Source organism: Marmota monax, unplaced genomic scaffold (assembly GCF_021218885.2).
Source record: "Marmota monax isolate L192 unplaced genomic scaffold, Marmota_monax_Labrador192_F-V1.1 WCK01_AAM20220418_F8-fsc00070, whole genome shotgun sequence".
Lineage (NCBI taxonomy): Eukaryota > Metazoa > Chordata > Mammalia > Rodentia > Sciuridae > Marmota > Marmota monax.
This window is the reverse complement of record NW_026692116.1, coordinates 3,359,707-3,374,832: the sequence shown is the minus strand read 5'-3', so window position 1 is coordinate 3,374,832 and position 15,126 is coordinate 3,359,707. Positions and strand designations below refer to the sequence as shown.

Here is a 15,126-nt window from a genome sequence, read left to right as displayed (position 1 = left end):
GTAATAATGCCCATAGAGAAAATTATTATGTTGCATAAGGTTGTATTTTTCTTTCCTTCTGTATAATTTGCCAAATTCTTGTCTTAACAGGCAAAATTGGGTGACCAAGGAAACCTTTCTGAACTGGTTAATCTCATCCTAACAGTGGCTGATGGAGACAAAGATGGCCAGGTTTCCTTAGGAGAAGCAAAGTCAGCATGGGCACTTCTTCAGTTAAATGAATTTCTTCTCATGGTGATACTTCAAGATAAAGAACATACCCCCAAACTAATGGGATTCTGTGGTGACCTTTATGTGATGGAAAGTGTTGAATATACCTCTCTTTATGGAGTAAGCCTTCCATGGGTCATTGAACTTTTTATTCCATCTGGGTTCAGAAGAAGTATGGATCAATTATTCACACCATCATGGCCCAGAAAGGCTAAAATAGCCATAGGACTTCTAGAATTTGTGGAAGATGTTTTCCATGGCCCCTATGGAAACTTCCTCATGTGTGATACTAGTGCCAAAAATCTAGGATATAATGAAAAGTATGATTTGAAAATGGTGGATATGAGAAAAATTGTGCCAGAGACAAACCTGAAAGAACTTATTAAGGATCGTCACTGTGAATCTGATCTGGACTGTGTCTATGGCACGGATTGTAGAACTAGCTGTGATCAGAATACAATGAAATGTACTTCAGAAGTAATACAACCAAACTTGGCAAAAGCCTGTCAGTTACTCAAAGACTACCTATTGCGTGGTGCTCCAAGTGAAATTCGTGAAGAATTAGAAAAACAACTTTATTCTTGTATCGCTCTCAAAGTCACAGCAAATCAAATGGAAATGGAACATTCTTTGATACTAAATAATCTAAAAACATTATTGTGGAAGAAAATTTCGTACACAAATGACTCTTAGTTCATTTGGACATTGTTACCCTTGTAGGAAACACTATCTCAAGAACAATTTTGAGCATTTTAAGAATGGCTTCTGATTCAGAGATCCCTTTCCTGGGCCAGAGAGCCATCATCAAAATATGTGATTACTACAGTAATGGCAGGAGGTATAGGATCAACATAATCAAAAGATTTCATTCCTGACCTTTTAGAAGCCCTTTTACATTTCCCCAGTACATTCACTGTATAACTATTTTGACTAATGACTTTTTAAAAAATGCTGTGAAAAGCCTCATTCCATAAACATCAACAGTGGGTGTTTTGTAGATTTATGTTAGCCAAAATACCATTGCTAAAACATTGTTTGCATTGAAGCTGTTTAAAAAATTTATACGTGAATTTACTAATGTCTTAGCATGGTAAAGTTTGCACACTAACACAAATTAAGATTGCAAAGATATATTAAAATTATTCCTTTAAAAAAATGTTGGGTTAGTGGCATGGTTTGTTGTATTGTAGACTTTAAACACTCTTTAACCTCAAGACATCAAATGTGTAGCTGAAGTGGCTTTTAACTTCAGGAAGTATACTACTTGACAACATGCAGGTACTTCTAGTGGCCGAAACTGAATTTCATTATCCTAAAGATTTTTGATGGGTCCATCTTATTATCAACCAGCCCTTTAAAAAGGATTTATCTTGGGGTGGGGATGTAGCTGTGTTTGAGTACTTTCCCAGCATTGCATGAGGCCCCAGCTCCAGAAAACAAAAAACTGAAAAGAAATCTCATTGTAAATGTGTGGTGAAAACAGGACCATTATGAGCAAGAGATGATGACAGTTTTAATAGTTTTTCTATTTTCAAATAGTATTTCCTGTGGGCCAAAGGGCTATTTCTTAAAGACGCATGTATATTGATCTACCCAATGTTTTTTTCCCCATGTAAACTTGATATGCAAGGCTTAAATCTGATCCTCTCTCTTGTATTATTTTCATATGTACATTCAGATCTGGCATGTACCCTTGAACCAACCAAAAATGAAGCACCTCATTTTGGCGAAGAGCCCCAGTGTTTTCTGCTCAAAGGTTTAAGTCGGTTAATGTGTCAAATCTGTGACTTTATTGGCATTATCAAAATTTAAAACCATGGATTAGCACCAGTTTTGTTGGCTTTAAGATTGTATACTTAAAGTATGTTTTCTTCCCACTAATTATCTGGTTATAATAAATGGACAGAAGAAATATTTTTTACTGATTGTTGTTGGTCTGTTGCTTGAGAAGGCGGTATGAACTCTTGCTGGAGTCTACACACAAGATAACTTTTTCCGGAAAAAATCTACAAGTGGTTTTTTCAAGAAACTGTAAAATCCTTTGCTTTTGTATTTCAGGTTATTTCCTACAGTTTCATTAACAACAAGAGCTCAACACAGAAATAACTGCTGGTTCAATAAGTTTATTATCTGTATCTGAAAAAACTTCATAGAAAAACTGTTGTTTGGTTTAGCTCTCAGCAGCCCGTTCCTGAGCTCTGAGGAAGCTTGCCTTCTTTTGAGCTACCCGATCTTTCTTCTGGGCAAGGGACATTTTAGGACGGTTCCACCTGCAAAAAAGTGAAATAGGAATATAATTTTTTAAAACCAAACACTTTGTGATCAGATGGAGACTGAATAATCCAATTTCTAATGCATGTACTTATATATGTTCTTTAGCTAACTTTCCCAAATGACAACTTTTATGATATGATCCTATTATTGTGGTATTAAAAAAAAATAGTACAATGGCTAGGTGGTCATTAGGGACTATTTCTCATTCTATTTAAATATCAAAAAGGAACTCTTTAGGTAGTCAATAATAAATGCAATAACTGGTATTTAAAACTGTACGAAGATAGAATGGGCCACCTCAGTAGCTTCTGAGGCTAATACATTCCTATCACCACAATTACTTTAGCAAACCTGGTTCCCTTAGCTTCTGCCATATCACGCAGAGCTAGTGATCGAGTTTGCACAACTTCACTGAAAGTCTGATCCACAAGACAAAACAAGACATACCTCTTCTTTTTAACTTCTCTCTTGGGCTTTTTCTCATAGACTGGATTCTCTCGTATAGCAGAATGAGCTTTCTTATACATTTCCTCCATCTGAAACAAAGGAAAGCAAACAGTACTTGGTTTCATTTCATATGCCCTACTATATTAACGTACAGTAGCACTCCACTATTTGCTCTACTTTGTCCTTTTAAGTCAGATTCTAAAAAAAAAAACCACAACTAAGTCAATGTTGATTCCTGCTTCAATTCCTAAATGTAATCGTAACAAATCCTTTGTGTTTACCCTATGCACCATATATGGACATATTCACAAAACACAATCTGCATTTATTCCTAAGTAATTCAGCCATACTTTCTGAATCACAGTAGAACAGTTTTTTTTTTTTCGGGGGGGTGGGGTGGAAGAGGTAGCACCCACACTGTACTCCTCGTTCAATTGAATGTTTGCCCTAAATTCTTGGACTGGACATCGGGGACTAAAAAACAACTACCAAATTCTTCTGTCACCCCAAATTTCTGAGATTTACAATTTCCATCATTACCTGATAGGTCTTTCAAAGAATTCTCAGACTTATGTACTAGGAATCTCTTGTATCTTTCACTATTACTAATCACTAGTATCTGGCAGTAATATAAGGTCTCTAGAACTTTCAAAGAGGCTTGAAATTCTCTAGAATACACTGAAAATGCTCCACTACAACTCTCTGAACATCTAATAACAATTATGGTTCCCTAAAGAATGGTGGTGATGATGATTCCATGTATTTAGCATGAATGAGAACATGGACATCCTTAGTACCACATTAAAAAGTCAAGGTAATCCAGGTCTTACTAAGGCGGAGAAAATGAAGAAAATGATTATATATGCACTTATAGAAAATTTGGCAAGAGAAAAAAACAAAAATGCACACTGCATGTGAGACTGCTCAACTACCTAAATCTATTTCAAAATTTAATTTCTCTACCTCTTTTAAGCACTATTACAACTGTTCACTGTATTTAGAGCCCATGCTTAGCAATGACAAGGACCTGGGGTCTAATCCCCAGTACCACACACACCCAAAAGGAGGTAGCTGAAAAGGTACACTAGCCAAAGAGCTGTCTGCCATTAAGTATGGCATAGAATAGCATTAAAAAATAAATATCTGAAAGAACAGATGGGGAGGTGTCTAAATAGTTTTGAACAAGTATGACAAGATAGGTTTAGAAAGAAAAATTCTAAGGTTAAGCAGAACCAGTCTCAAAAGTAAAACTATTCCTGATTCTTTTTTTACCCCCCTCAAAAACCAAGCTATGTGTTTATTTTGCCTTAGACTGTGGTCCAAAGCATATAAATAGGAAGTGATCTTTTCCTCAATAATGACTTTTTAAAAATTTTCATGCCCAAAGCAGCACCAAAAAAGAATAAGGTACTAACAGAAATTACTTGACCCAATATACTTGTAAATAATTTTAGTTATAACAGCTTTAGAGTAACATGATTCATATTCTACATTTTCACTTAATTTCAAAACTGGGACTACAGTATTTAACAGTCAAGGTCAAAAAAAGGCAACACAAGTTTTGGATACTTGAAGCCTACTACACTTAAACCTCTAAAAGATTCCTAAGATATGTTAAGTCCAGCTCATTACATGTATTATTCTATCTCACCTGTTCATCTACTCTCATTAATATTCTAATTCCATTTTAAGAAAAGCTAATTGGAATCTATCTACACCTATAAAAATCGCTAGCCTGAAATATACCTATATTAAGAACCTAAACCAAAAACAAGTAGTAAACTTCATTCTATAAATTAACCGAGAAAGGCCAAACTTCGGTAAATTTCTTACCATGTCAGGGGTAACGTTGTTCTTTATATACTGAGAAAACTGTTTCTTGTAAGCATCTTCATCTTCTTCCATTAGATAGCGCATGTAATCTGCAACATTCTGACCCATAATGTGCTTCCGATGTACTTCTGCATTGAACTCCTTGCTTTCAGAATCATAACCAGGGAATCGTTTGGTACTAAAATAAAGTTTTTTTATATTTTAGTATAGATTAACTGAAATTTGTTCACCCACAGGAATTCATTTCAGTAGCTGCCATCAGTCCCGTCTTGAAACAATTATTGCATCATATGCAACCAAAGGACCAACTACTGACTGCTCAGTTAGTGGGATATCATCATTCAGCAGCTCATCTGTGAATTCCAAAGAAATTCATACCACAAACACCTTTTATTTGGAGACATTGCCCAGACTGGTCTTAAAACTCCTGGACTCAAGTACTCCCCTGCCTGTCTCCCAAGTAGCCTGGACTAAGTGCCCCACCCTACTCAGTGACAAATGCCTTTAAACTATATCAAGGCTTTCTGTTAATAGAAGTTCTCCTACATCTTAGCATGGAAAGCAATTTCAAAACGTATCCACCAAATCCTATAATTTCTCAAGGTACCTCAGGATAAGGGAGGAATAGGTGACTTGTCCAAAGATCACAATTAATGAAATCATCTAATGAGAATACAACTGGTTACACTTGCACTTCACTAGCTTCTTTTTAATAGCGAGGCTTCTTGACTGTTGTAGACAGAATGAATGCAGGACCTTATGCACTCAGCTATATCCACAGCCCTATTTAATTCTGAGACAGGGTCTAGGTTTCTCAGGCTGGCCCTGAACCTGCAAATCCTACTAAGTAGCTGGGCTTACAGATATGTACTACCACACACACCCAGTTCTAGTTCAATTTTAATTTAGGCTTACCCCCCGAAATAAATAAAATGTATAAAATAAAATTGAAATAAACAAGAATCACAAACTTTTTTTTTTCTTATTAGGTAACCACTAAAAAAGCTATAAATTAAAATATCAAAATGTGTGTTGAGGATGTGGCTGAGAGGTAGTGTCTGCCTGACATGTATTAAGCCCTGAGTTCAATCCCTACTACTGCAAAACAACAAACAAAATCAAAATATTAACTCAAACCAAAGGAATTAGCAATTCAATAACCTACTTGACTTTCAAGAATGGCCTGCCATGTACAATATTATTTCCAGCTGAAAGTTTAGGTCAAATTTTATGCTAAATGGGAAAAAAAATTCTGGGGGGGGGGAGGGAAATAAATGGAGTTGGTCATTTCTAATCGAAATTAAGTCATGCAAAAGATAGTGATTTCCATACCACTTATTAGCCCTGGACAAATCTCTGTTTCTGAGTCTCGGTCTCATCATTTATAAAATGTTAGGAATCCTTCCAGCAGAGTACCTAGCATAGAGCAGGCATTCAATGATAGCAACTTTATTGATCTGATAATCTCCACCACCCAGTTAAACACAGGAAAGTATTAGTTATACGTGAGGTCTTGAATACTATTATTACCTATGGGGGATAGACAAGCCTCCATCCACAGCTCCCTTCAGGGCCCCAAAAACTTTATTGCCAGTTGTAGTTCTAGCAAGGCCTGCATCCAAATAGCAGGTGAAGGCACCAGGTTGACCATCAATGCTTTCCACATTGTATTCATCTCCAGTCACCTCCACTTGGCCTTCATAAATCTTGTCCATACCAAACCTATTGAGAAGCTATTAACAAAGAAGTTATTGTAAAAATATATGACTGTTTTTAATAGAGTCAAATCATTCTAAAAATATTTCATATCCCAACCACATAATACTTAATTTGATCCTTATATGAGGAACTGACCCCCGATTTCTTCAGTCATGCCTGGCTATAAGAAGTCAACATTAGGGGCTGGGATTGTGGCTCAGTGGCAGAGCATTTGCCTAGCATGTGTGAGGCACTGGGTTCGATCCTCAGCACCACATATAAATAAATAAAAATAAAGGTACATTAACAACTAAAAAATATTCTTTTAAAAAAGTCAACATCAAAAGTTATCACGTCATTTTAACTTAATTGAAATAAAATTTTTAGGGGTAGGATACTGGGCTAAAGGGAACATGTTTTGTGGCTCTACTGTCCAACTACATTATTTTAATTTGGGCCACTCTTCTGCTGGTGGTCACCTAGCTACGTTTTCACCATAAACAGTGGCTTTTGCACCAAGTTGCTCTCATATATAATGACCATGTGACACCTACTAAACATGTATATAACCAGTGAAGAAGTGGGGTCTCAACTACACTGCAAAACAAAGTCAGTAACTGAAATAATTAAAAAAAGCAAAATAACATTTGTATTGCCTACTACCACTAATATATAGTAAATGCTAAAAATGCTAAAGACACCATCTCTCAAATTTTAATGTACACCCATCAAATGATCCTGTCAAAATAAAGATTCTGAGAGTCTAGAGAGGAAACCCAAGTCTGTATTTTTAATGTATGCTGATGGTCCAAAGACGTATACTTGAGTAATGAGGATCTTTGGTAGATAATTTAAGTAGCCACTGGCGGCAAGTAGCTTTTCAAATTCAAATTAAAAATTCAGGGGGCTGGGGATGTGGCTCAAGCGGTAGCACACTCGCCTGGCATGTGTGCGGCCCGGGTTCGTTCCTCAGCACCACATACAAACAAAGATGTTGTGTCTGCCGAAAAACTAAAAAATAAATATTAAAAATTCTCTCTCTCAAAAAAAAAAAATTCAGTTCCTCGGTAGCACTAGTCACATATCAAGTGTTCAACAGCCACAGGCTAGTGACTACATCACAAGACAGCAAATTATAGATGTCCCACCATTACAGACAATTCTGAACAGAGCTCATCTAGCAATACCCACAATGAGGCTAAAAACAGAACAAATAACCACCTCGAGATTATCAGAAATGCAGTCATTTCAATCAAACTTTGTATTTATAAAATCATCTTCCCTGCTGACAACCTTGTAAACCACAGAACAGCCAGCACTGTCCTGAAGCCGTAGCTCAGAATCTTTTACTCATGTGCAAACACTGAATACAATCAAAACAAACCAACCCCAAAGTACATCTATTAAAGTCATTTTGTACATACCCTGCGGGCCAGCAGCAGGCCTGTACAATATGCTGCAGCATAATTTGTTAGGCCAACTTTCACACCATATTTTGGTAGTTCATGTGCATATGCCGCGCAGACTATCATATCCCCTTCTATACGGGCATAAGCAATCTACAGTAAGAGAAAAATCAGGTTAGTATTTTGCTACTTTGACTTTTCATTATTGTCCTAAATGCCTTCTTTTTCAAAAGAAATTCAACGGACATAGATCTGCACCTTTTAAAAAGTTTGTTAAGGGTCGTAGCTCAGTGGTAAAGCACTTGCCCCACACGTGAGACCCTGAGTTTGTTCCTCAGCACCACATAAAAATAAAAATAGTGTCTATCTACAACTAAAAAAATATTTTAAAAAAGGTTTGTTAAACCTACTCACCTCTACAATTTGACTTGTTCAATTATATAAGCGGTGAGCAGCTGTTATAGTATATGTGTACTAATGTCACAGTATGTTAAGACTGTAACTACCCAAATATTAGAATATTTTTGGAATAAATCAGACTATAGTTCCCTACTTTTATGGATTAAAAAGAATCCTAGCTGGTGAATTAGAGGTACTTAAAAAAAAGTCAATGAGAATTCAGGTGCAGTGGTGCATGCCTGCAATCCCCAACAACTTGGAAGGCTGAGGCAGGAGGATCACCTGAGTCCAGGAGTTCAAGGCACACCTGGGCAACTTAGTGACAGCCTGTTGTCTCAAAATAAATTTCTTATAAAGATCTAGGAATACATCCCAGTGATACAGCACTTGCCCAGTATGTACAAGGCCCTGTATTGTATCCCAAATATCCCCCCACATATAAATGTTCCCTAGTTGTAAAAGTCCTGAACACTGGACTCCAGGAACTACATTTTAAAGATCTTTTTTAAGCAAGACACTTTGGTACATTTTATTAAAACCTATTTCAAACAATAAGCAGAAATAAAAACAATCTTGGGTTTCACTTAACTCTTACAATGAGTTAAACAGCATGTAAGGTCATATAACATGAGTCAGGATTTAGTCTGGAACTGGGATGGCAAGAAACTTCTACTTGTCTCATGTATTTCCCCACCCCATACAACAGGTTTCTCTAAGTCTTTTTCCCAAATTAGAAAATGGAAATAAAATTAAACTGGGTCAAGTTTCCCAAAGACTCTTAAATTTGCGTGTTTATGCGTGTTTTAGTATCAGTTTCCTACTATCTCACTCTATTACTATTAAAAGGAATCAAACTATTCAATGTTTCTGGAGGCACAAAATGGCCCTTTAACCCATGTGCTTTGCTTCCCAAGGACAAGTTCTCTAGCTCAGTGAAAAAAGATTTATCACCCACAGTCTGATCCTAGGCTACAACTTACCTGGCAAATGATATCTCTGTTAGTTACACGAACTATCATCCTGTATTTGGGTGTGTTGTACTTATTTTTGTCCTGGATCACCAAGCGTTTCCGAGCATAGTAATCAGTTTTGCCCTCTGAAAGAAAAACCATAATAACTTAAGAAGGAATATTCCATTACAAAACAGATTCTTTTAATATCGCAAACATGAAAAACTGCCCATACCTCGTCGTCTTCTAAATTTCACTTGGTATCTCTTAAAGTAGGCCTTATTCTTCACAACTTTAACAAACCCCTTAAAGAAAAACAAACAAACAAAAAAGAATGTTTTTGAAACTTAAATAAATGTCTTAGACTATGACACTTTAAACACGAATTAATCATGTACTTCAAAAGCAAATCCATACAACTGTCAACTTTCATAGCATCTCACTTTTCAAACCAAATGAAGTAACACTTTTTCTTCTGCTTTCCATCTGTCACAAACTGATAAAAAATAAACTATTACACAAAAATGCAAGCTTCAATTAGATTCAACAGGTACAAGATCTTGTAACATTATTTTAAAAAGTTTTAAAACGCCTATCACAGTTTCTGTACTTCTTCCCTCACATCTTAATACCATCCAATCATTGCACCCCACTTTTGGGAAACACTGCTCCACAACAATCAGCAGTGCCTGAATACTGTGCATCTCACTTCGAAAACCTAATCTCAAATAACTACAACTCTCTCACTTCATCTGTGCCTTCTTCAAAAGCCTAAACTGGCTGCCACAATACTTAACCCGGTAAGAGCACAGGTTTCCCCTTAGAACAACACTCCATCCCACCTTTAGGGCCCTGTCCCTGAAAACTAGGACTAGCAAGGAAATGAGTGTTCCAAACTAAATTAGCTCCCTTCCGGGATCCAAGGGCCACCACGGCCTCCAAGCTCCACTGACAGTTCTGGCTCAAAAGTTACTTCCCCGGTCCAGGAGCAGAAGCTTTCTAAAAGACAGACCAAATACGACGCTTTCCTGAAAAACCCACGACTCAGCTGATGGCCAAGCTAGGGTGCAACGACTCGCAGCCCGCCTCCGCTCCGGCATCGCTCAGCTAGCCTGGAGCCCAGTGCATGCCAATTCCACCACTGCAGGCTGCTGGTGCCCCCTGAGACCAGCCGGCACTCTCCCAGAAGTCTACCAAATTTACCCCACTCCCAATCCGGGGCTCCAACCCGGTAACCCCTCTTCACCAACCCCTCCCCCCAGTACGCGCTCTGGGCGGCAGCCATTAAAGCCACGCTGGGAGCCGCAGTCTGAGCACTGCAGAACCGAGGATCTAATGCCATCCGTCCCCTACGCCGCGCAACACGCGCCCTAGGCTGGCGTTCGAGCGAGAAAATGGAGCCCCCATTCATCCGGAGCCCTGAGATCGAGGTACCCACTCACCATCCTGCGGAACAGAGACCCAGGTCCGCGGATCCACACAGACCTGCAGGCCCAACAACGCTACAGGGGAGAAAAGGCCGAAGCTCCTGCGCAAGCGCAGTATGTAGCGCTGATGATTACGCGTGAGACGTGTGGAAGAGAGAGAGGGCTTCCAGCTACAAGGTGTGTGGTCTGCCGCCCCCTGCTGGCTGGAGGATCTGTGCTGGACATTCCCTTGTCAAACCCCTGAGTGCCGCCCGCTCCCAACTCTAAGGGCTTAGGGGTGGAGAATGCTTAAGGGTGGAGGTGAGTATGAACTTGGGAGGATTACATGAGGCTTTCGCCTTTTTTTTTTTTTCTAAAGCATTTTATCAAAACAAATACATTACATTTCTAAGAAGGAAAAAAATTAAATTAAATAAAATGAATTTTCCCTGAAGCCCTCTTACCCTTTCTAGGACTCTACCTGGTGATTCAGAGCCTACAAGATCCTCCCAGGAAGCCTTCCCTGGAAGCCTCAAACCTGGGATAGGGGACATTTCTCTGCCTTCTTAGCACCATCGTACATGCTTCAGCCCACCGCAAACTATAAACCCTGAAGGTGGGCCCTGCTGTCAGGAGCATCTTTAAATCTCCAGCGTAAGTGCTCTGTTATTTATTTGTTTCTGGTAAAACAATTTCTTAGGGCTCTTTTTTTTTTTTTTTCTATATCCCTATACCTACATTGTTTTCCATGATTCCTGAAACCCCCATTCCTTTTCTTTCTATCACTCTAAGCTAGTCAACTAAACTTTTTAAAATTCCTTTTTACTTTCTTTTAAAACTAATTGTATCCGGGTGCGGTGGCAAACGCCTGTAATCCCAGCGGCTCGGGAAGCTGAGGCAGGAGGATCGTGAGTTCAAAACCAGCCTTAGCAAAAAAACGAGGCTCTAAGCAATTCAGTGAGACCCTGTCTCTAAATAAAATACAAAATAGGGCTGGGGATGTGGCTCAGTAATCGAATGCCCCTGAGTTCAATCCCCCGGTACCAAAAAACAACTAATTGTGACTGTGGCAATGGGCCATTTTCTTTTCTTGTTTTCAACACCAAGATTGAGAAAAACCAATTATCAAGGACAAGTATTTCTCACTAACAGTATTTCAGAGTGGTCTTTGGGATTTTTGCATGGGAATCATTTAAGTACTAGTTAAAATGCAGATATTTAAATATCTTCCACCTCTACTGAATCAGACTCTGGAGGTTTGGGGCTGGGAATCTGAATTTTTTAATTTGGCTTCAATCAAGCCCAGTAGTCTCAGCAAAGCAGAAAACAAATCCTATTTTACCCAATAATGAAGCTTACTGGTTCCACTAGAAAAAGACTTATTATGAATTTTAACTATCCCCTCATCTTCCAATGATAGTAGCCTGACCTTAGCAGATGGGTGTACACAGGTTTAATTAAACAGCACAGAATCAGGACATCAGCTGTTCATTGTCAGAGCTAAAAGAAGGGGCTTCCAAACTAGAATGAAAAGGGTAAGTGGGTCCATAAAACTACCACTGGGATAAACCAGAAGTATGATGTCAGTTACCTCTGGTTTCAACTTTTAATTCCTATGTAATAGGAAAAATGACAATGGAGTTCACTCTGGCCAATTTCAACAGAGCTCTAGAAAAGAAATGTTAAAATATTCCCCACACTCAAATGTGACTGAATCTTTGCTGAACAGCTTTTGTAAGTATAAAAAGAGACGTGTGCAATTTGTAGGCATAGAAATTGAGTGGTTCATCAAATTATTAGCCTACCTACCAGGTCAGGCCCTGCTCACATTGGAGGTATAAGCATCAAGAAAGAAAGTCTACCTGGAAATAGTAGGCCCACCCACCCTTAAGTTTTTCATGTTTTAGTCAAGAATACATATGAAGACCCATATACCATTCATCTGAATATTTAGAAAACTATCACATCATTGAGTTAAATGTTTATCTTCCTTCTTTTATTTTATAAATCTATAGCAACAAAATTAAAAATATGTGTACTCATTTCCTTTAGTCATAACTGGAGGTTTGGGGCTGCATGGCTAGCTCAGTCAATGCTGTTAGTGATACCAGGGGACAGGCATACTTGTCCAGCACCTGTGGTCAGTATCACCTTACTTAAATGATTAGAGTTGGGGCTGGGGGTGCTGGGGTTGTGGCTCAGCAGTAGAGCACTCGCCTAGCATGCACAAGGTGCTGAATTCAGCACCACATAAAAATAAAGATACTGTGTGTTCATCTGCAACTAAAATATGTGTGTATACATATATATATTATATGTATATATAATAACATAAATATATATATATATATATATAAAATAACATAAATAAATAAATGGTTAAATTAAAAATCAACAGTTCCTGGGTGTGGTGGCACATACCCATTATTCCAGAATTCCAGAGGCTGAAGCAAGAGGATCAGAGAGAGAAAGAGAGAGAGAGAGAGGAAGAGAGAAATTAATAAGGCAAATTTGTTAAAATGTCAACAATAGGGAATCTGCAAGAAGGGTACATGAAAATTCTTTGTACAAATGCTACAATCAATCTGTAGTTTTGAAATTATTTCAAAATAAAAAAATTAAACATTGATTCCTGCTAGAATTCGAAACATGGCTTTGAAACAATATTTGAAATGAAGGCAAACTCAATTTAATTAAATATGTCTGGTACATATTACAAGTAGAAAACAAATCAGCAGGGCTGGGGTCGTGGCTCAGTGGTAGAGCGCTTGCATAACACATGTGAGGCACTGGGTTCGATCCTCAGCACCATATACAAATAAATAAAATAAAGGTATAAAAAAATCAGCAGAGGGCTGGGAACGAATACAGCTCAGTTGGCAGAGTGTGTGCCTCGAGTGCATATAGGCACTAGATTCAATCCCCAGCACCACACACACACACACACACACACACACACACACAAATCAGCAGAGCTGTGGGTATAGCTCAGTGATAGAGAATTTAACTAACATTCACAGGGCCCTGGGCTCAATTCCTAGCCTAAAAAAAATTATCTTATTTGCAAATTAATATTTTTAATTGTAATTGGTTTTTGCTTTACATAGAGTTTATAGTTATATACTGAAAGATGGTAAGTGAACTACTTTATAATTAGATCTTTATAGCTATTAATTCATTGAAACTTTTTTCTTTTCTTTTCTTTTTTCTTTTTTTTTTTTTTTGTTCTAAAGGTGTCAATCAAAACCAGAGAGTTTCACACATGCTAGGCAAGTGCTCTACCACTATTACACCTTGAGCCCTTGGAAAAATTTTAAGTTTATGGGGCTGGGGATGTGGCTCAAGCGGTAGCATGCTCACCTGGCATGCGTGCGGCCCGGGTTCGATCCTCAGCACTACATACAAACAAAGATATGTCCGCCGAAAACTAAAAAATAAAAATTTAAGTTTTTTAAACCTGTACTTTGATCTAAGGGAAAAATATTAGCCAAATAAAGAATAAACTTTGTTTCTTTTTTAATATTTATTTTTTAGTTTTAGGTGGACACAGTATCTTTATTTTATTTTTATGTGATGCTGAGGATCAAACTCAGTGCCTCATGCATGCTAGGTGAGGGCTCTACCACTGAGCCACAACCCCAGCCCCTGTTTGTTTGTTTGTTTGTTTGTTTTAAGTGTTTAAAGCTGTGGTTGTTTTGTTGGTTGGTTGGTTGGTGAATAAACCTAGGGCTTCACACATAATAAGTACATACTCTACCACCAAGCTACACTCCCAACTCCAACCCCAAGCTATGGCTTTTCATGCAACTGAAATTCAACAAAATATCAAAATAAAAATGATTGAGCGTGTCTGAGAGTTTTCATGATTTTTGAGGTTTCTTTCATTTTACTTTTTTTTTTTTTTGGTGGGGGGGAGCCTTATTGGGAATTAAACCCATTAAGCCACACAATCCTTTGTATTTTTTATTTTGGGACAGGGTCTTATTAAGTTGCCTAGGCTGCCCTCACTTGCAGTCCTCCTGCCTCAGTCTTGAGAATTGCTGGGATGGCAGGCCTGTACCACTGCACCCAGATAGGCTATTAATGTTTTGATGACCGGTAAAATAAAGATGTACACAATTCATAAATTATAATATAGTACTTTTATTCCATAAAATTTCCATTTCATGTCTTCATTTCAGCAAAATGTTTACATTATCATTAAGATATCACATCATTTGGGTTCCACAGATAGTAAGGCCAAGTTAGACAACCTTTTGTACATCATTACTTTCTTAAATAGTTTTCTTCTTTTTTTTTTTTTAACTTTTTTAGGTTGTTGATGGACCATTATTTTATTTATTCATTTATATATGGTGCTGAGAATCAAACCCAGTTCCTCACACATGCTAGGCAAGCACTCTACCATTGAGTCACAACCCCATCCCTTAAATAAACTTATTTAATTTCAGTTTGGAGAAATTTTGTTCCACTGAAACAAGAGAAATTGGAATTTTAAATAAA

General features: G+C 37.8%; 2 protein-coding genes and 2 non-coding genes across 5 annotated transcripts in view; 1 reads left to right on the top strand and 3 right to left on the bottom strand.

Annotated features, from left to right (window-relative positions):
• The window catches only part of Dipk1a (divergent protein kinase domain 1A), a 104,756-nt gene extending 102,625 nt beyond the window's left edge, over nucleotides 1-2,131 (top strand). The window contains exon 5 of the mRNA XM_046461833.2: nucleotides 91-2,131. Coding sequence (XP_046317789.1) covers nucleotides 91-903 — 813 coding nt within the window. The 3' untranslated portion in view covers nucleotides 904-2,131. The remainder of the gene's footprint in view (nucleotides 1-90) is intronic.
• A 182-nt stretch (nucleotides 2,132-2,313) lies between these two features.
• On the bottom strand, nucleotides 2,314-10,784 carry Rpl5 (ribosomal protein L5). 2 transcript variants are annotated; one of them, XM_046461853.2, is made up of 8 exons: nucleotides 10,660-10,784; nucleotides 9,453-9,522; nucleotides 9,248-9,363; nucleotides 7,887-8,021; nucleotides 6,295-6,497; nucleotides 4,765-4,942; nucleotides 2,932-3,020; nucleotides 2,314-2,480 (listed from the first exon to the last, which is right to left on the bottom strand). In XM_046461853.2, the coding sequence occupies exons 1-8, from the start codon at nucleotides 10,660-10,662 to the stop codon at nucleotides 2,381-2,383; spliced, it is 894 nt and encodes a 297-aa protein (XP_046317809.1). In that variant the 5' UTR covers nucleotides 10,663-10,784; the 3' UTR covers nucleotides 2,314-2,380. The 2 variants fall into 2 exon arrangements, with proteins under 2 accessions (XP_046317809.1, XP_058441226.1); XM_058585243.1 differs by having other exon boundaries at nucleotides 4,768-4,942.
• On the bottom strand, nucleotides 2,756-2,888 carry LOC124105501 (small nucleolar RNA SNORA66). Its single transcript, XR_006855750.1, has one exon. It is a non-coding gene; the product is annotated as a small nucleolar RNA SNORA66 (small nucleolar RNA).
• Nucleotides 5,016-5,110, bottom strand: LOC124105495 (small nucleolar RNA SNORD21). The gene has a single exon (XR_006855749.1). It is a non-coding gene; the product is annotated as a small nucleolar RNA SNORD21 (small nucleolar RNA).
• Nucleotides 10,785-15,126: the final 4,342 nt, after the last annotated feature.

Bases quoted from the DNA above. Each gene is read 5' to 3' on its own strand.
- Rpl5 (XM_046461853.2), bottom strand. The intron at 4,943-6,294 runs GTAATAATAGTA...ACTTTATTTTAG, and splicing joins GGCTTGTCTATCCCCCATAG to TACCAAACGATTCCCTGGTT. The intron at 2,481-2,931 runs GTATGTCTTGTT...ACTTTTTTGCAG, and splicing joins AGAGAAGTTAAAAAGAAGAG to GTGGAACCGTCCTAAAATGT.